Raw genomic sequence first — 21,242 nt, forward strand, 5'->3', positions numbered from 1 at the left:
TCTGAAATACTCAGACCAACAACCATGCCACGTTCAAAGTCCCTCAAATTACCTTTCTTCCCCATTCTGATGCTCGGTTTGAACTGCAGTAGATTGTCTTGACCATGTCTACATGCCTAAATGCATTGAGTTGCTGCCATGTGATTGGCTGCCATGCGAAGTTGTTCACTGGCTACACTTTTCCAAGACCAAACTGAATAGAATTTTTCCCTCCTCCTCTCCTACTTGTGAGAAATGTAGATCTGCTGACGGGACCTTGGGGCACCTCTTTTGGTCCTGCCCTAAGCTTAGGACTTTTTGAGATAACATTTTTCTTCTATACAGTGATTTATGTGCTATGCAGCTGATTCCTGACAGTCTTCTTAAAATATTTGGCAGCTCAAATTTTTCCCTCATCCTTCTCTTACCACTTCAACAAGCCCTTTATGTTTGATATGGTTGAGGCTAAACTGGTTATTTTGAGAGAGTGGAAATCGTTTTCCCCCCCATGTTAGAAACGAAGGTTGAATGACATGGTTTTTGTATATATTTGGAGGAGATCCAGTATACTCTGTCGGACACTCACCACAGGTTCCTGGACATTTAGGGCCCCTTTATTGATTATATCTAGAGGAACAGGCAGCAACCTCAGGACTTAACTGCACTGAACTGTATCCCCTTGTATTATACTCAACACCTGGAGCTTTGAACGACCGTACTTCAGCCCTCCTTGACCTCTCTTGATCTCAGCCTCATGAACTCTATTTCTGACTACACAGCCCTCTTCAGTACTCTTGTGTTAATTAATGGGCTGACATGCCTATTTATGATTCTGTATACATTCTTTCATTCGTTGGTGTTGGCAGTTTCTCTTTTTTTTTGTCTGTCAATTTTACGTGATTATATATAAAAAACCATAAATAAAGAATAAAAAAAGTGTTCATATTTCTCCCACTTTATGTTCTATTAAATAGTGAGCAGTGCATTCTGGGACAGCTGAGGGGTGCAGAGTTAGTTTTGTCACTCATCCACAACAGCTGTCCCAAAGGGAACAAACTGTCACTGCCAAAATGCATCTTTCACATTTTCACTGATGAGTTTTCCTCATGCATGTCAGTGGCAATGTCACACTACCCCAACAACTTCAGCATCTCTTTGTCAAAGCCTCTGTTTCTCTGAGTTGGGGGAAATATTAGGGAGCAAATTAAGTGAGACAGTCCACAGATTAGATAAACTCTAAATCGAAGAAAATTACAACACAGTAAAGAGGAGGTATTCTGCTTCCCATGTTTTGAACATCGATATACAGTAGGGTAGCAATGCTGGATGTTTAAAATAAATTAAAATGTGCAGATTTCAAACTGCTACATGTTCAGATATTAAATTCTTGTCCCCCTATAAACTGCTCAAAATGCACCGTACTAAGAACGGCACAAAATCTTCACGAGATGAGGTTATCACATTGAGGTCTTCTAACTGGTTCATGACACGTTGAAGGGCTGGGCCTCAAACACCAATAGGCCGCCAGAGGGTTGGCCAATCAGAAGGAAGGGGGTTTGTGGAGTGGGGAGCCTTAAAGACGCAGCAGTAAAACAAAGACCAATGCTGATACACTGTCTGGCCGAAAAAAAAGTCGCCACCCAAAATAAAATGTCAAACACTCTGATGTTTTATTGGACCACCTTCAGCTTTGATTGTGGCACGCACTTGCTGTGGAATTTTTGGATAAGCTTCTGCAATGTCACAAGACTTATTTCTATCCAGTGTTGCATTAACTTTTTACCAAAATCTTCATCGATAACGGTAGAGTCTGACCACTGTCAGTCAGCAATCAGTGAGGCTAACTGAAAAAAAAGGGCTTGAATTTGCTAGGGAGCAATGGAAGAAGGTCATGTTGTCTGATGAGTCCAGATTGACCCTGTTCCAGAGTGATGGGCCATCGGGGTAAGAAGAGAGGCAGATGAAATGATCACCCATCATGCTTAGTGCCTACTGTCCAAGCCTATGGGGGAAGTCTATGATCTGGGGTTGCTGCAGTTGGTCAGGTCTAGGTTCAGCAACAGTCTGTGCTCAAAGAATGAGGTCAGCTGACTACCTGAATATACTGAATGACCAGGTTAGTCCATCAATGGGGTTTCTCTTTCCTGATGGCACGGACATATTCCAAGATAACAATGCCAGGATTAATCGGGCTCAAATTGTGAAAGAGTGGTTCACGGAGCATGAGACATCATTTTCACACATGGAGTGGCCTCTACAGAGTCCAGACCTTAACCCCATAGAGGATCTTCAGGGGTGCTGGAGAAGGCTTTGTGCAGCGGTCAGGCTCTACCATCATCAATGAAGATCTTGGTGAAAGATTAATGCAACACTGGATGGAAACAAATCTTGCGACACTACAGAAGCTTATCGAAACAATGCCACAGTGTCTATGCATGCCGTAATCAAAGCTAAAGGCAGTCCATCGATATATTAGAGTGTGTGAGCTTTTTCTTTGGTGGCAACTTTTTTTTGGTCAGGCAGTGTATAAGGGTTGTTTTTTTTGTTTGTTTTTTTAAAAAACAGAGTGAGAAAAATATGATTTTTCTTTAAATACCTTAAGCTACAGAGGGACTGTAAAAAAGAAACAATACCCCTTCTTTAAGGGTGCAGTAAACTTAATGTTTATCCAGCACACTTGTCTCTACAGGCACAGACTGTCATAAAAGTACAAAACATCCTTTGTTACTGTTAATATAAATGTACAGTAATTCTATTAACTAATTCTAATTTACCATTACTGCATCACATGGATGGATAGCTTCCTAACAAATAAGAGGCAGCTAATTTGATGGATGAAACCTCAAACAACAGAAGCTGTGCTTTGTCACCTTCATGTTATACAAACTGGATCACACCACAGACCTGCTGATAAATTATTCTCTGCAACCTCTCCAACCACAACCTTAAGATGTTTATTGTAGCTGATTTTCTGTGACAGCTGTCTTTCCTCTTCCTCTTTGAAAAAAAACATGCTTTAATTGTCTTTCTCCTTTTAATATATGAAGAAAATGCAAACACGCCAGGCTAATATTTAATGCATGACCACAGAGAGAGAGCTGGGCTCTGGCTGTACGCTCCTTGTTCATTTATAATGGACTGTGTTTTCATTTATTTCATATCATGTGAACCATAAAGCTCAGCTCATGTGAAAGATTAACAGGTTAGTACACAGAATCTGAATGAGTGTCAGCCCACTGTTTTAAATGGGAGTGTGTATCAGTATACATAATTAATGAACGTGTGTGTGTGTGTGTCGGTGTGTGTGTGTGTGTGTGTGTGTGTGTGTGTGTGTGTAAGTAGGAGAACAGCTGCTTCCTTGACTCAACCTTCAAGCGGATGAAAGTGATTTCTTACTCTACCTCACTGTCAGTGACCACATGCTCCTGTTGAGGAAACACCAATTTAGGGAAAGAGATCAGAGGAGAAGGTGTGCAGCCTGTGATCTGGTCTCTGTGTGTCTTTGTAAACACGTTCTTTGAAAGTATGGGAGGCAGCAGTAACCCAGTCCATAGGGACTTGGGTTTGTAACCAGAGTGTCGCTGGTTGGTGCCGATAATCTTATTTTATAATGTCAATCAGGCGTATGTCTGGGGGCTCTGATTTCGTGGCGCAGCGCAGGGGGCGCAAGCCTGGCGCACCCCGTGCAGTGTTAATTTCGTGCAGTGTACCACTGTGCACTGCCAATTTGACAATTTGGTAGACCGTCTGCGCAGAGATAGGTGTGACGGCGCGCCAGGGGGAGTTGACGGTGCACCAGGGGGAGGTGTCAGCAGATTCATGTGGGCGCAGTGACAATTTCGTGCCAAAAAAGTGCGCTGAAAGCTCGCCAGCTCCAACCTGGTCTAGTCTCGGCGCAAAGCGCACCCTGCGCAGCTGTAATTTGGTGACAGGCGCACATGTGCGCACATGTCATCAAAGCCTCAGAGGCAGGTTTCCAGAGTGTCAGGCACATTTTGATGCAGTAAACAATCACAGCAATCACTATTTAATGTAACCGTCTGAACCAGCATATACATTTATATCTATATTAACTGTCCCGTCACATCTGATGTCAGATTAAACCCGTTTGTCATAATGGAAAGTTAACCTGACGGCAGCTGGAAGTTTGATGCACATCTTACAATTAAACAATAAACAGCCTTAACATCTGATACTGAGTATATCTGGTTCTCTCATTTCATTTAATTCAAAGAAAAGAGGGAGAGAAAAGATGAAGAAAAAAGAGACAAAATAAATGTATGTCACTCAGGATTTACCCGTGATTTCTCATATTTCTCTGTTTTAGTCTTTATTTTTAACGTGATCTAAAAAGATGGAGTACATTATCGTGAGGAGGATGAGGTGGAGACACTGGGAGAGTATACAGTGTATCACCAAAGGTTCTGCTATTTGGCGATGACAAACCAGGAGTGCAGGTGGATCAAAAGTATTCTGAATGGATAAGCCAGCTGTGTAACTGTCTCTTCATTTTGTACTCCTATTAATGACAAAGGAACAGATTAAATCTGTCCCGGGAGCTGGCCCACACGGTGACGCTCTTTGTGTCCTCCGATGCGACCCGCTGTCCATTCTCCTGCTGCAGGGACAGCGGTGGCAGGGATCAGTCAGACCAATCAGATGCTGCGCCTCGGCTGCAGGGCATTTAAAGGCGAGGAGAGGCACTCATTTGATTGGTGAAAACAGCGCTCAGCTGTGTTAAACCCACTCACGGCTTTTCTCCTCCCTCTCACGCCTCTCATTTGCGCGGAGGGAGGTGTGGACGCGCTCCTCTGTAACTTTCTGCGCCTTGAGTGCGCCTCTCTTGGCACTGCAGGAAACTTGCATAGTGCGCCGGTCACCCCCTGTCTGGGCGGCGAAGCCCTGCGCCTGCGCCTGCGCCTGCGCCTGCGCCTGCGCCTGCGCCTGCGCTTGCGCTTGCGCTTGCGCTTGCGCCTGCGCCTGCGCTTGCGCTTGCGCCTGCGCCTGCGCCTGCGCTTGCGCTTGCGCCTGGTCTATGAAATTAGAGCCCTAGAAGTGAGACTTTCTCAAGATTACTTTTAAAGTCTTCAAAGTGACTTTAACCACAGCCTCAACCTAGTTTTATCAAACAGCCTTCAAAAACTTAACAGTTCCCACAAGAATCCATTAACATCAATCCACTGTTAAGTCACTTTTTCAAAATATTTTCCAACCAGAATTTACTACTTTAAAAACGTGTTTCACTCAAACTTTGTCTGGTTGTGCAGTGACCATATTCAAAGAAGCAGCTGCTTTGCCTGAACACAATAAAAAGAAGTTGTACTGAAGAAAGTCCCTGTTGTCAGCTGAGGATTACTCTTGATTTGATTGCTCATTCTGAAGAGATGATTATTAGATGACAGAGGTTATCTCTGTGGTATAACACTGAATCTGCAGCGCTGTAATTAACGTCAGGAGACTCTTAAAAAAATGTGGCACTCCTCCAGAATGGATAAAGCTCCTTTACTTTGGCAAGATAGTCCTCATAAATATCAGACCCCACAGTCTGCATGAGCTGCCTCTTTAACAGGAGGGCCATATATTAGAATGAGACAGTCCAATGGCTCTCAGCTGTTGAGACTTTATGAGGCTTTTTAGTGATCAAACCTGAGAGATTTAGGGACCAATGATGCCACAGTTACTGCTGATGCTGATAAGTGCTTTGTTCACGGTGAAAAAGGTGAAGGATAAGACGAGGAAAGTATGCTGGGTCTTTTTAAATAATACAGTGGATACTTTTCTTTCAGTAAAACCTTGAGATAACATTTTTTAAGGTTTAGTGTTGAATAAAGACACATCTTTGAGAGCAGTGTGTGGTCAGAGCCAAAACGCTGGCGTCACGGTGGAGTCAGTCAGAGCCAAAATGTGAATTATAGTCATCTGTGAATCTGACGAGTGTGAGGTCAGCTCCACTGGCCCTGAATGTATCGTGGCTGTCATCCTGAGGCCTGGTGTCACACTCTGTGTTTGCTGAAAGTGGACCCTGTCTGCAGAGTCCAGCCCCCCTCTCCTCTTGGAACAGACCAGAAGCAGACATGCAGAAGAAAGCAGCCTTCACACACTTCTTCTCTTCATTAAGAATTTATCAGTTTGAACAACCGATGAGGTCGCTCTGTCATTCCTGTCAGCTAATGTTGTAATAAATTGATTAAACTACCACCTTTGAATTAAACTGTATGGCTGAGATATGAGATAACTGCTGGTGAGAGCTCAAAAGAGCGCTGCAATGAAACTTTATTTTAACGTGATGTTCAAGATTTAAAGATAATCGACTGGATATAAAACTGGATATAAATTTACAATGATATGACATAGGTTAGATATATAGGTTAGATTAACTATGCCTCCTGCTTTCCTTCCATATGTGGCCTTGAATTAAAAAAAATAGTGGGGGACAGGCGATTAAAATAATTAATTTAAAATATACTTTGTAATTAATTAATCTAATAAATCCCATTTTAATCTCATATCTGTCTAAGGTCCCCCAAAAAAGAATTTGAATTCTGCAAAATTACAAAATTGTCGTGCATGACTAATCAAATGAATACAAGAAGAAGAGAAGACTTGGAAATCCACATTTTTTCAATTCAATTGCAACCGTTTGCTGCGTCTATAGAAGTAAATTGTGTTTTTCAGCGTGGGGAGGGGGCGGGGTCTGTGAGAGCTTGTCAATCAAAATCATGCTCGTTAACCACTGTGGGTGAGAGCGGTGTGCTCTTTGGATGAGCTATCAGCATGGATATGAGAAGATGTGAGATGACAGTCACAGCGAGACGCTGCAAGTCAGAAAAGTTCAGGCAGCTCACGCTCAGACTGAGGATGTGTCGGAGTAGTTTAGAGAGAAAGAGCGGCGCCATCGTGACAAAAGACGACAGAAATCATGGAGAGGATCAAAGGATGGAGGGCCCGAGATGAACGCATTTTTAAAAAATAAATGTTTTCTCTGTTTTTTGGATCAGAGAAGTAAAAGACGAGAATCCACTTTTCTTAAGTACCTTTGGTGTTTACACAGTCATAGAAAACAATATCATTTGGGTCTTGAAAGATCAGTCAAGATGCTCTGAAAATGTCTGGCAGACAATGAGTTAATCTTGTATTAAGGTGACACTCCTTAAGAATTGTTACACATGTATCACCAGTAAGGCAGTGTTTGTCATTTAGACTCTCTGAGCCTTTTTAAGTTTTAATTTTTCAAAATTCATTGCAATTAATTTATTTTGTTCTACTTAGTTAAAATGTCCAATGTCACACCGGTGTTTTATAAAAACTCTTATTTCAGTTTTTGCCTGAAACACTTTCTTTTAGCTGCTGTCTCTTTATGGCTACCTACTCCATGAACCTCCTTCCCTCTGATTGGTCAGCTCTCTGGAGGCCTGTTAGAGGTAGAGTATGGGCAGACCTTGGTGTTTGAGGCCCCATTCCTCCAGTGTGTCATCAACTAGTTAACCCTTGTATGGTATTCGGGTCTGTGGAACTGTTTTCATCGAAAGAAAAATGCAACAATTAATTATTTTTTCAACCTGAAATTCATTGACTTTTGCTTATTTTCTGTGAAGAACATAAATCAAAACACATTTTCTCTGACCACATACTATACACCCACCCTACGCATTTATATTACATATATGGTGTTCGGTTCCACTGGACCCGGGGCTAACGTGTAGGTCCTGTGTACCCCCACTCTGTCTTCCTCCTTTCTGAGCCTCCTGATAGTGTTTTCTGCCCTCCTGTTCCTGCACAAGGTGTGTGTGTGTGTGTGTGTGTGTGTGTGTGTGTGTGTGTGTGTGTGTGTGTGTGTGTGTGTGTGTGTGTGTGTGTGTGTGTGTGTGTCTGTGTCTGTGTCTGTGTCTGTGTGTCTGTGTGTCTGTGTGTCTGTGTGTATTTGTGCGTGCATGCTTGAAAGTTAAAACATTGTTGAAAATTCAACATACATCAACTACTCTAACATTCCTGCATATTTTCCCCTTTTGTCTTGCGGGAACCAAACTTTTTTTTTCTCGTACACTATCCCATAGATAGACCCATAAACACTGGCTAAGTAACAACAATACTAATACCACACAAGAGTTAAGAGATCCTTGTGTGATGACCTCAGCATTTCAGTTTAGAGACAGATTCAGGGATTCCAACAACAACTCAGTAAGTAGAGGTTAGAAAATCTGCACACGTTGGGTCTGAACATCCAGCACTGTGAAATCATATCCATGTTCAAAATATGGGGAAACATGATACCTCCTCTTTCAGCCGAGCCTGTTACTCTCAATTTTTCACCTGAAGGTACATTTTTTTATGGATGGACAGTTTTATCATACACAGCATGACAGACAGTAAATGAGACAAATGTGGTGAGTTTAGGGTCCAGCAGCTCCTTGGCTTGCCTCTATGTTTCTGACAGAGGTAAAAAGCTGTTCGACTCAGAGACTTTAGCAGGTCTGAGGCTGATGCTCTCAGCTTTACTCAGAACATCTATTTGTCCTCATCTCAGGGTGCTACCTGCTGGAAGCTGATAATGCCAGATTGAAGAGAGAAAAGTAAACACTGGGAGATATTATTCTTATTTTACTCTGCAAAAAGTCGGTCTAAAGATGCTGCGCTGGTCTGGATGGTAAAAGTAATCCAATCAATCTGACTAAAACTGCTTTAATTTGACTCCTTTGTCGACTGGAATTTCATCAACCAAGAAGCAACCTCAGGTCTTAAAATATGAAGCCAGTGCAGAAGTGGTGTGTTTTTCTCTAAAACCAGGCACTGTGCAAGACAAGCTTGTTCTCTTGTTAATTATAAGTCAGGTTTCCTGTGTTTTTGTTACCTTTGAGCACAGTTTCCCAGCATTGTTGAGGTTTTGTTTGATTAATTTTGTCAGAGATTACTGTGGGTTTTTTGTTCTTACTTTTTGCTTCAATAAACACAATTTTTGTTGGGTCCTTAAAGGTATTTCTTGTGAATTGCTTTATTTGAAAGTCAGTATGAGTCACTGTTTTCTAACAATGGGCTTCACAACTCTGACGTCAAACGTGTCTCTGTTTTAGAAACACGTCTCAGAGACTACGTCCATTTATTATAAAGTCAATGGTCTCAAATGTTACCGAGCTGTTCCAAAAATAAAACTCTCCATTAGGGCTCTGACATAAGCTGTAATTAACATTATAACAGCAGGTGATGTAACAAAAGTTCATGTATAATTGGCGCTAACAGAAGTTTTCCCGGGGCAGAAGCTTTTTGATTTTACATGATGACAAAGCTGTGTGAGAAGTTTCACTGATGAGCTGTGTCTAACTCCACATCCGTGGAAAAGCAGACAGAAAACGTGTTTCAGTCAGAGGCTGAGGGCTGCTGAAAAAAGGCTTTTCATGGACGCTACTATTAGAAAGATGAGGAGTTTTTGGAGCTGCAAATCATGCCAAGCTACTCTCAGTGTCCCAGACTGGCATCATAGCACAGTCACGGTGAGTATAATGAGTCTCCTTTAAAGTTGTTAAGGTATTCAAACACCCATAAGACAGATTTCAGTGATTACTAGAAGAAAAAAAAGGTTAATTTCGTCATTTTTTTTTTTTTGGCTCATTATATGAGAAGAAAACACAAAGAGAAACTTAACGTCATTGACTTTACACTGCAGGCCTGTATTAAATATAAAGTCAAGGTTTAATAGAAGTAAGGAGAATGAGCATGTGTGAATTCATCTTTCTGCTCAAGGTTTTAACATTGTTACATTTCCTGCGGCGTGACACCAGGTCACACTCACACTCCAGCACATTGAACACGTGTCTTGCACTCTGAATCAAACGCAATCTCAGGGTGCAGTGCAAGAAATGAATAGCTTTGCACTTCCAGCTCCTTATTTGAGTTAAAAGATGGCGAGAACTTCCCCCGCTCAAAAGGCCGCAGGAAATCATTTTAGAGCAGAGAGAAAAGTCTGAAAGTGAGTTTGAATAAAAGGAAACCCTACTAACCCTGACCCTTTACAATGAGCCCGTCACAGCAGGAACTCACAGGAGCAGCCACACCGCAGGATACGACAGCAGCAGCCAGCCGCAGGACTGACCTTTCATCAGCCCGCAAATGGAGAGACATGAGAGGCAAAATACTGTGAATGAAGAACGAGCCTCCCACATGGCTGCTAATGGAATCAGATAAAACCAGGATGGTATGGACTTTCTATGTGATCTAGAAAAGGCCTCACTTCTAGATTTATACCTGATCTTTATCCACTTTTTAGGGTAAGATCATCAGTGCTCAAGTATGTTGTCTCTAAATGATATTTCTCAGTATCTGGTCAGGTCATCCAGGAGGGACTGATTTACTGCACAATAGAAGTTTCTATGACAACACCACGCCTGCCGACAAAGTTCAGCAGAGAAAAATGAGATCTGTGTTTTTCTCCGCTGAAAAGGATGTCTTGGATTTAATTTGTAGTGAAGGTGGACACTGGTGCTGAACCATTAGAATATAAAGGACAAAAGAGCAGACAAAAGATAAACAGTAGAGAGAGATAGGGAACTAACATTATAAGTTACAGAAACGTCTAAATATGGTCAATAACTAAACCACGGTAGAAAACAAGGGCCTGAGGTTTGCGTGTATAAAAACATGTGGAAACTTGATAACGGGCACAAAGCTGATTTACTAGCCGGGTGCAACAATGATTGCATCTGTCAAACAAGAAAAATAGCATGCTTTATCCACTCAGCGTGTTTGCATCCATGAATATGCAGAATATGGCCGATTATTGGAAAAATAGTGGGAGGAGGAGATGCAAACATAATAATTTAGCACCCGCAGTGTAATTTATCAAACCTAATTCCAAGATAAACACCCGCACACCGTCCAACTTGCAAACAGAATAAATATATTGGTGCTAGACCTTCATCAGGCAAACACTTTGATCAAGGGACGCAGGATGTTAACCAGGAGGTCGTGGCCTAACACCTGCAGACCCTCTCTCAGCATGACATAAACAAAAAAAGTTGATCAAAACAGATATGGATTAAGTTACCTGGCTGAGAGAGTGAATGTGCAAAGAAAAGATCCAGAAATACAGTTTACATCCTATAAATGCGTTCAGAATAATATTAAGGGGATGAAAATCCCAGGGAAATAAACCAGAACAACTCAAAAGATTTTTTAAAAAGTTAGAGTTGTCAGAGTTATTTCTACATTCAAATTTTCATCCTGGCCATAAAAGTAGCACCAGAAACAGACTTTCAAAGGGAGTACATCATATGAAACATGTTGAGTTAAATACACACATTTTTATGACCAGGATGAAAATTTGAATGTAGAACTAACTCAGACAACTCAGACTATTTTCACTCCTTTTGAGATGTTCTGCTTTATTTTCATTTATCCATTTTCTGAACCTCTTATCCTATTCAGGGTCCCGGGTGGCTGGAGCCTATCCCAGCTGTCGTTGGGCGAGAGGCGGGGTAAACCCTGGACTGGTCTCTAGTCAATCGCAGGGCTGACACAGAGACAGACAACCATTCACACACTCACACCTAGGGGCAATTTAGAGTGCTCAGTTAACCTGGTGAGCATGTTTTTGGACTGTGGGAGGAAGCCGGAGAAGCCGGAGAGAACCCAAGCATGCACGGGGAGAACATGCAAACTCCACACAGAAAGACCCACCAGCTGAGGTGGAAATCAAACCGGTGACCTTCTTGCTGTGAGGCTGCAGCGCCACTGTGCAGCCCCTTGATTTATTTTTCTGGAATTTTTAACCTCTTAATATTGTTCTGAATGCATTTGTGGGATGTAAACTGTATTTCTAGTTCCTTTTCTTCATAGTCACTCTTTCAGTCAGGTAACTTATCCCTTATTGTCTGTTTTGACTTTTTTTACGTCGTTTTTACGAAAGTGTATGCGGGTGTGAGGCCACCACCTCCTGTTTAACATGCTCCGCCCCTTAATCAAATTGTTTGCCTAATGAAGGGTCTAGTAACAACACGTAAAAAAAATATTTATACTATTTTCCAGTTGTGTGCGGATGTTAAACTTGGAATTGTTTGCCGGATTCCTGACCCTCCAAATCACCTGTCCCGAAAAATAGATGTGCGAAGAAGCTTTCCCTTGATTTGTCAAGCCTCAAACTAATTGTGGTTGCTGTTTTTGAGCCTGTATTTTGCATGTTTGAAAGGCAGGCGCAAAGTGGCACAGCGTTACCCACAAATGGCTGTGGTCATTTGTGCATGTGTCATCGTATTTGGACTAAGGATGGAACAGTTTATAAAATCCACAGTTCAGATCTTATCAAGGTTTTGTGGTCACGGTTTTCAGTTTGGTTCTGTGTACATTGTTGTTTTTAAAACCCCAGAATAACATAAAGCCCAATAAACCACCTTTAACAGTTTTTTACTCACACCCTTTTCCAAAAAAGCACCTGATCAATCAGAACAATAGAAGTCCCTATGACACCACATCAGCCAACAAAGCTCAGCAGAAAGAAGAGAGATCTGTGTTTTTCTCTACTGAAAAAGATTTCTTGGATTCATTTTGTTGTACTGGTGGACACAGGAGCTGAAGATCAGATCAAGATGGATAGAATCTGACTTTGAAGTACAACCAGGAGGACTTTATTTGATTGCTGCAGCGATGAATCTGGACAGCACTACTCCAGGTTGTGTGAACTTTAAGGCTGCACGGGCCACTGAGTCAGTATCACAGCTGGCTGATAAGATCAGCAGCACTCCATAATCCACACAAACAACTTTTAGTGCAAAAACACCTCCATCATCATCAACGCTGTGCTGCTGACCTGGAATTCACGCTGTGTAAATGGAGGCTCTTCTGAAGGAATACATTATCCTCCATATCTGCGCTGTGACCATCCTCTATACGCCGACTCCAGGCTAGCAGCATGGCAGCATAAATTGGAGCCTGTCTGCACGGTGTTTTCATTGCTGCTAGAAATCTCAACCACGCTGACCTCAAGGCTGCTCTCCACAAATTCAACTGCAGCACAGTCTGTGCAGAGACACTCTCTGAATCAGCTGGCACAGTATTTCTTTAGAAACATCTTCAACATTACCATCTTCATTATGTTCCCCTGCTTGTTTTTAAAGAGGGGTATTGTTGTATTTTAGGCTTTATTCTCTCTGTGTGCCTCTGTTGTAGCTTAACATAATTTGCAGCTGAAAGAAAATCCCAATTTTTCTCTCACTGGTGTTTTAGAAAACCCTTATTTCCCCCCAAGCCAGTCCACCTGCAGACCTCCACTCTCAGACAACTCTCACAGATGCTTCACTCCTCCACTGTCAGAGGGAAGTGATGTCAGGATACTAAATAAATAACTTCAAAATGACACATCCTGACGTCACTTCCTGCAGACAGTGGAGGAGTGGAGCCGCCAAGAGAGTCCACTGAGAGTGGAGGTCTCCAGCTGGACCCTTCTTGTTTCAGTCCCTGTCTGAAATGCTGTCGCTTTAAGACTACTCACTCCACAAACCCTCCTGCCATCTGATTGGCCAACTCACTGGAGGTCTACGAACTTTGACCAAATCAGTACACACTGTTTACACCACCACATTGTTTCCAAGTCACCCAGGTTCCCTCCATTTCATGTTTTATCAATGTGTCTGATTAAAAAAAAACCTGAAGGTTGTAGATATTGATTAGTGGGCCAACAAGTCTGTGAAGAGCTGTAATCTGTGGAATCAGGTTTGACTCCTCGAGGAGCAGTGATTGATAAAAGTGTCAGGACCTCCAGTTCTGTTGAGTGGCAGCCTCTCCCTTTTTTCCTTTTTTCCTTTTTTCCTCAGGGTGTGAGTGAGGTGTGTGGAGAGCAGGCAGGTTCAGGTAGTTAACAATCAACAGAACTTGCGGCCAAGGTGCAGCGTCTGATTGGTCTGACTGATCCTCAGCACCGCGGAGAGTGTGCTGGAAAGAGCCGGCAGTGGAGACGGTCAGAGCTGCTGTCCCTGCAGCAGGAGAATGGACAGCGGGACACATCGGAGGACACGAAGCGCGTCACCTTGTGGGCCAGGTCCTGGGACAGATTTAATCTGTTCCTTTGTCATTAATAGGAGTACAAAATGAAGAGGCAGTTACACAGCTGGCTTATCCATTCAGAATACTTTTGATCCACCTGCACTCCTGGTTTGTCATCGCCAATTAGCAGAACCTTTGGTGATATACTGAATACTCTCCCAGTGTCTCCACCTCATCCTCTTTACAACAATGTACTCCATCTTTTTAGATCACGTTAAAAATAAAGACTAAAACAGAGAAATATGAGAAATCACGGGTAAATCCTGAGTGACACACATTTATTTTGTCTCTTTTTTCTTTGTCTTGTCTCTCCCTTGTCTAGGTTGCTAGGCGCTACCCAAGTAGCTGCCTGTTGCAGCAGCTCTCTCGTCTTTGTCCGTTTCTTGTAATTTTTTTGTCTCTTTTTCGTAATCTTTGTATTTGGAGTGGATCATCACTTTGTGTGGTTCATTGTCGGTCACGGACACCAAACTTTTTGTGGCTTCGGCAATATTTTTTACTACTTTTCTCCTGTGTTTGTCTGGAGATCCTACATGTAACCATGGCTGCATTGTTTACATGCAAAATTAGCTGTTAGAAGCCTGTAGCATGTCAATGCTAACTAGTGTAAGGCTTGATGATTTCCCTCGAGCTGAGGAGGAGGAGGTGAGGATGACGTGCTGGTTCTCGGATGTGAGCTGGGAGGTGACGACGTGGACCTTTCCTTCCATCCATCGTTGTTGGGAACGTGGGATCTAGCCCCGGGGGATGGACGTGCTAGCTGTGCTAACCCAGCGGCATCGTGCTGTTCACGGTAGTGGCTGACGGAGCTGACATCGGACGCCGGCGCCACATTGGAGGAGCTTCGCCTGCTGTGAGCAGACAGGATCCAGGAGACAGAGACTGAACAGACTTCTGGGGAGGCTCAGTCCTGGACCCTGTGGAGGTGGAGACTGGCTGGGCTGGAGAGTGGTGGACGAGTGGTGGACGGGATGTCGTCATCTAATTTCTTATGGACGTTTTTTGCACTTTCTATATTCTTTCTTACTTTTGTTTTCTTGATTGCTGCGGTGACTCCTGAATTTCCCCTCGGGGATAAATAAAGTATTTTCTATTCTATTCTATTCTATTCTATTCCCTCTTTTCTTTGAATTAAATGAAATGAGAGAACCAGATATACTCAGTATCAGATGTTAAAGCTGTTTATTGTTTAATTGTAAGATGTGCATCAAACTTCCAGCTGCCGTCAGGTTAACTTTCCATTATGACAAACGGCTTTAATCTGACATCAGATGTGACGGGACAGTTATTATAGATATAAATGTATATGCTGGTTCAGACGGTTACATTAAATAGTGATTGCTGTAATTGTTTATTGCATTAAAATGTGCCTGACACTCTGGAAACCTGCCTCTGAGGCTTTGATGACATGTGCGCACATGTGCACCTGTCACCAAATTACAGCTGCGCTGGGTGCGCTGGGTGCGCTGGGTGCGCTGGGTGCGCTGGGTGCGCTGGGTGCGCTGGGTGCGCTGGGTGCGCTGGGTGCGCTGAGGATAGACCAGGTTGGAGCTGGCGAGCTTTCAGCGCACTGTTTTGGCACGAAATTGTCACTGCGCCAACATGAATCTGCTGACACCTCCCCCTGGCGCGCCGTCACACCCACCTCTGCGCAAACGGTCTACCAAATTGTCAAATTGGCAGCGCACGGTGGTGCGCTGCATGAAATTAGCACTGCGCAGGCTGCGCCAGGCTTGCGCCCCCTGCGCTGCGCCACAAAATTAGAGCCCATAGTTTCAAATGTGAAAGGTACCCATCCCTAAAAGTTAGTATGAGTGTTTTTAGGTTGCTGCAGTCTTTCAGTTGTTGTCTCCCTAATGGTAATTTGTTTCGTTCAGGGGTTATTAGTTTTAGTTTATAAGTGCAGCTCTCGTTCTTAGTTTCCTCTTCCTGCCATAGCCGTCTTTAGGTATTATTGAGTTTGTAAATAAACTTTTTTGGAGTATCTGCTGGTCTGTCTTGTCTCTCTGTTTGTGCCTGAGTCTCTGATCTGCCCTGTGACAAAAAGCACAGCTTACACTGAATCAGGTGGAACTGGAAGAGCCAAGGTGAATAACGCTTCTTCTTCCTGTCACACCAAAAATATATGAAACCTCACATTTAAATATTCCTGTTAGAAAGCTGAAGAACTGCAATAAAAGGGAGAATAAGATTTAAAAAGAATCATTTGAACTGAATTTGTGTTTTTTTGGTAACACTTTACTTTAGAAGTCCGCAATTTTCATCACACTTAGGTAATAATTAGAGAAAGTTTTTTCTTATATCTTTTAAATTAGCACATAACGTCTTTAAAATTGTGTCCAACTTTGTTGTTGCAAGTCACAATTGGTTGGTTACTGTTTTTTTTCCAGTTTCTTTGAAATTTATTTCAAATTGCAAGGTAAGTAGGTGACGATTAGTAAATAATTAATTTGAGAGTAAATCACAACCCACCACAAAATGTTTTTAGAAGTATCCCAACATTTCTGCTATTTCCAGAGAAGCAGCTGATAATTAGCTGTTCAGTTCTTGAAAATAGAAGTTAGGTTCATTGTTTCCTCTGATAATTACCTTTGAAATGTTAAGTGAATAATTCAGTTTACCAATAAGCAGTTGATAGTTTGCTGTTTGTGATTTAATTTCACCAAGTTCTTTAGTACCCAGTTTGTTGATATGCATAATTGAGATCAGATGCAAAATTATAAACCTTTATGATTAGGCCTGTAATGTTTTACATGATAAAACTGAAGGCTTCAGATGTGATTTTCACCAAGAGTGGGGTTGTAAATTGGTCTTACCCAATTGTGATAGACACTGTGAGTACAGGCGCACTGCAAAACAGAATCTGGCCAGAAGTTATGAGCTAATTTTCACCAAATTATCATGAAATTTCAGGGGTAAAAGTAAAGTGTTACTGTTTCTGTAATTTTTCCATTTATTTTGCTTGTAAAATTCATTTCTAAACACAAACATCCACATTTTTACCTGCTCTCTCTTTCCCAAAAATTGATTCACAAGCTGTTTTTCTGGTTTCTGGTTTATGGTATGTAACCTATTGAGGAAGCTGTAATAAAATCCCGTGTAGGAAAATGACTAGGAGAGTAAGCCTTTAGTCTAATTGCTTTTCCTCGCTCCAACTCGATTTGTCTGCCTTTCAGCGGTGAAAGAACGCATTCCCTGTGATGTGCCTTCAATTCATCCAGCACAAAGCAGAGAAAGCTCCCATGCTTTTTCACAGCCCTCTCTTATTGACACTGAATACAAACCCCATCCTCCCACATTTACTGTCGATTCAAATGTAATTAACATCATTTGGTGACGTTTGCAGCACAGCTTTATGGGATGAACTCACATCTTTTTGAAGTCGCACACGGTGAATTCAGGCCAGTCGATGTAGCACACCACGCGGTCAGGAAGCTGGTCTGTGGTGGAGTAGTAGTACTGAGGAAAGGCCAGGAGCAAAGCCAGCATCCAGATCACTCCCACCACCACCTTGGTCTCTGTGGACGACATGCGCTGCTGCAGGGGGTGGATGATGGCCACATACCTTTCGGGGTAAAGAGGAGAGGATAAAGTGATGAGCGCTGACCTTGAAAAAACACGTATGGGTCATAACCTCTTATAAACAAATAACTGAAACATAAGGATTCATCTTGAGGAAAGGTTGAAAAGTGTGAAGCAGGTGTGAAGGATTTGTTCAAAGTTAATGGAACTGCAGTTTGTGTAAGTCATGCAGGATGAAGGAATCATAGGCTCAGCTGTTATCAGCTGAAAGGCTGATGTGTCTTTATTTCCTCCTTTCATTATAGCAGCTGTCTCTTTAAAACTCCCTGAGAAGTCTTAATCCAAACTCACTTTGTTATTCAACTGAAAAAGCCAATGTTTATCCGCCAACCAAAACATCAATTATATATTTTTTTTCTAACCCTGTTATGATTTGGTTTTTAGTTTGCTTTTTTGTTGAATTCTGGGTTTGGGTTTCCTTGTGTTCTTGTGTTTTGGAGTTTCTTTGTTATTATTCTTTGTGATTCTTGTCTTGTATTTCACTGCTTCCTGTTTTAGTCTAAGTTCTTGTTTCTTGTGGCTCTGTTGTGGTTCTGTCATGTGTCGACTTTTTGTTACATTTACTTATTTATTTTTTGTTTTTTGAGTTATCTTGTTCCTCTCAAGCACCCATGAGTTAATCTTAGTTATTCTTGTTGTGTTTTCCCTTGTTTCCTGTTCACTTTGTTGCTCCCTGTGTTTGGTTTAGATTTTTCTCTTGGCCTTGTAGTTACCTCCTGTTTGGTTGTCCCTCTCGTGTTTCACTTGTGTCTTATTTCACATCTATGTTTTAATACCTCTGTCTATATGACCTCTGTATTTCCTTGTTTTTTTGTCAGTTTATTGTCATGTGTCATGGTCGCCGTTCATCGGTGTCTCCAGGTCCTTGTGAGTGTTTCTGGTGTCTTTGTAGATTTTGTAACAGTTTGGGATTTTTGGATTTCTTTTCTGTGTTTTCAGATTCCTGAGTTTGGATATATGAAAGTCATTTTGAGTTAGTCTACTCCTGAGTCCTCCACCTCTTGTGTTACCTGCAGCCTCGAGACAAAACCTTTGGCACTGTCAGGTTTGCACAGTGCAAAAAAACAATAATACCTCTATACATTAGAAGTATGGAATCATTACCCCTCTGGCACGCTAATGTTCACTGAAAACAAAGGTCAATTTTTTGGTGTCTATTACCTCTGCTAAGTAGGTTTTGTTTTTGGGAGAGTTTGCATGTTTGTCTGTGAACAGCATAACTCAAAAAGTAAAAACGGATCTTGATGAAATTTTCAGGAAATGTTCAAAATTGTCTAAGGAAGAAGTGATTAAATTGTGGAGGTGATCTGGATCACCGTCTGGATCCAGGATTTCTTTAAAGGATTCTTTATCATTGTGGGATAGGGCTGTTTTCACCATATGTGTATATAACTCCACGTTAAATGGTCGGGCTGACTTTGCGCAACAATACAAGACAAGGTCACCATCATTTCTGACCGATATGATCCAGATCCTGGAAATATTCTGGATACTAAGATCTGGAATATGAAATATGTACTGGGTCATCATAATTTTCAACACTGTCAGGAAACAAATTATCGTACAAACCTGCAACTAACACCAAATTGTAGCAGACAGTCTGCTGAAAGAAAGTATAACATTAAAGTAAGACTCAAGTGTTGGTGACAATCACAATATGCTCGGTGGAGGTCTGCGTTCTCTGAAGGCTTTTTTTTTAAAGTTTTTTTTGTATATATATATTGTTGTAGCACTAAAATTAGAAAGCACAAAAATCAATGTTTTTTAGCTGTTAAGATGATTCAGTCAGGTGAAATTCAGTTCAGTTCAGTTCTATATGAGATATAGTGACTCAAAATGTGCTCTACCAAACAGTTGAGCAGATTCATTTACTCAGAAAGAGAATGTATTTGTTGACTAATGGCAATTGTTCAGAAGATTTTATAATTTCTCAACTTTCAATGCAGCAGGAGAGACTTGACAGGGACAAGAATGACAGTAACTGGTTTAACAAACTGGGATGAGGGGCACAGCAGAGGCTAGCCATTGAAACGTCTTCAGGAGTGATGTGTCAAAAAAGACCTGTCTGGGGAAAATCAACCAAATAACGTATATTATGTGACTCGTGTATACTTTACATCAAGGCTGAAAACATTTTTCCTCTCATCCATACATATCTTGGCTCATTACCTCAGGAATATTTGAAGGATCCAACCCCCATCCTCTTTTGATCAGACCTGCTTCATAGTCCTGTGCTGAGCCTTTGTGTGTCACTGTTCTTTGGATCTCTGCAGCAATGTGTCTGAATGCTACTCGACAGTGTGATTTCCAGTTTCAGGTCTCCACTGTGCTCTCTGATTGTTTATGTGGAGGAAACCATGGCGACTGAATACGTACTACGTCAGAGTTGGTGCTGGTAGATGGTCAGCAGCAGCTACTCACACTGCAATTATTACAGAGGAGGAAAAGAGAGGAAATTAGAGGAACCAGTGACGGCAATGGATGACGGTCTCCAGATCATATAAATGCAGCGCTGTTACAGTGTGATCACACAGCGTGTGACTATGTGGGCTCAGAAGGAAGAACAACAGATGTTATATGATTAAGAGCGGGAAATGATGGAGAGATATCAGCCAGAAATGGAGCAAGAGAGGAGAAGGTGACAGATACAGGGAAGGAGAGGAGGTGAAGAAACTGTATGGGCTGTTTGTTTTATGTTCTGATTCCAAGCTGTGTAGTAAAAACAAGCAAAACATTTTTAACTTTCAAAACGTGTACTGGTCAACTTATTGAGACAAGTTAGTTCCTGAACTATTCATCTGGGAACTAAATGGTTCCTGTGCCCTATTGTTTGTCTGTGTTTCCTCAGCACCCTGAAGTTCTAGGAAAATTATGCAAATCAGGCCAGTGAGGAAGGAAGCAAAAAAATAAAAGTAACTGCACTACCCCACCAGACCAGTAGAGGGAAGTAAGACAACAAAGTCCATTCTGCAAAGACGGCACCAGAGAAGGAAACAGGCCAACTAGCAATCAATACAAAAATCTGAAATCTTATCAAGTGTTTTTGTTTTATTTTAAGTACAAATTGTCTTGTATACTCAACATGAGCCACATCCAACTGATCAGTTAAGAAAAATGTCTTGTTTTTTTATTAATTTAAAGACAAAAATGTAACCTTGTAGAGCAGACGGACCTGCCTGATTCAGTTTCTGAACTCCTGCAGGTCCATCTTGCCAGGCTCCAATGACCAACGATTTCGCTCGGCTAAATTCTGACCGGCCCAATCAGGGAAGAGAGGCGGGAGCTGTGGGAGCAGACGTGACGTCAGCAGACTTCCATGCTTGTCAGCGTTCCTTTGATTCTTAAGTTAAATTTATAAAACTGTCTAACGCCTTTTTCACAGCTGTTTCTCGTGATTCAGTAGTTGTTCATCTATTGTTTCTTCGGCTCACATAAGCTACGTCATACTGTGGCTTGATGTGGATTGGTCCGTGGTGAGTGTGTTAATCAGAACGGTCGTCCAATCACCAGCTGCGGATTTTTTTTTAAGTCCCGCCTCTGAAAACAAATCAGAACAGCTGCTACCCAGACGGACAAGAGAAATATTTCTGTCTCGGATATATGAAACTGTCCGTCTGGCGTGTCAGGTTAAAAAAAATGGGTGCTGAGGAAAAAAT

At 41.9% G+C, this 21,242-nt stretch overlaps 1 protein-coding gene across 1 annotated transcript in view; it reads right to left on the reverse strand.

Annotated features, from left to right (window-relative positions):
- The window catches only part of tacr1a (tachykinin receptor 1a), a 75,649-nt gene that overhangs the window by 14,172 nt on the left and 40,235 nt on the right, over positions 1 to 21,242 (reverse strand). Inside the window, 1 exon segment of the mRNA XM_074670636.1 lies at positions 17,375 to 17,569. Within this exon segment, the coding sequence (XP_074526737.1) occupies positions 17,375 to 17,569 (195 nt within the window).

The sequence above is a fragment of the Halichoeres trimaculatus genome, unplaced genomic scaffold (assembly GCF_033239565.1).
Source record: "Halichoeres trimaculatus isolate MK-OKI-2021-1 unplaced genomic scaffold, fHalTri1.1 fHalTri1_scaffold_5, whole genome shotgun sequence".
NCBI classification, from domain to species: Eukaryota; Metazoa; Chordata; class Actinopteri; order Labriformes; family Labridae; genus Halichoeres; species Halichoeres trimaculatus.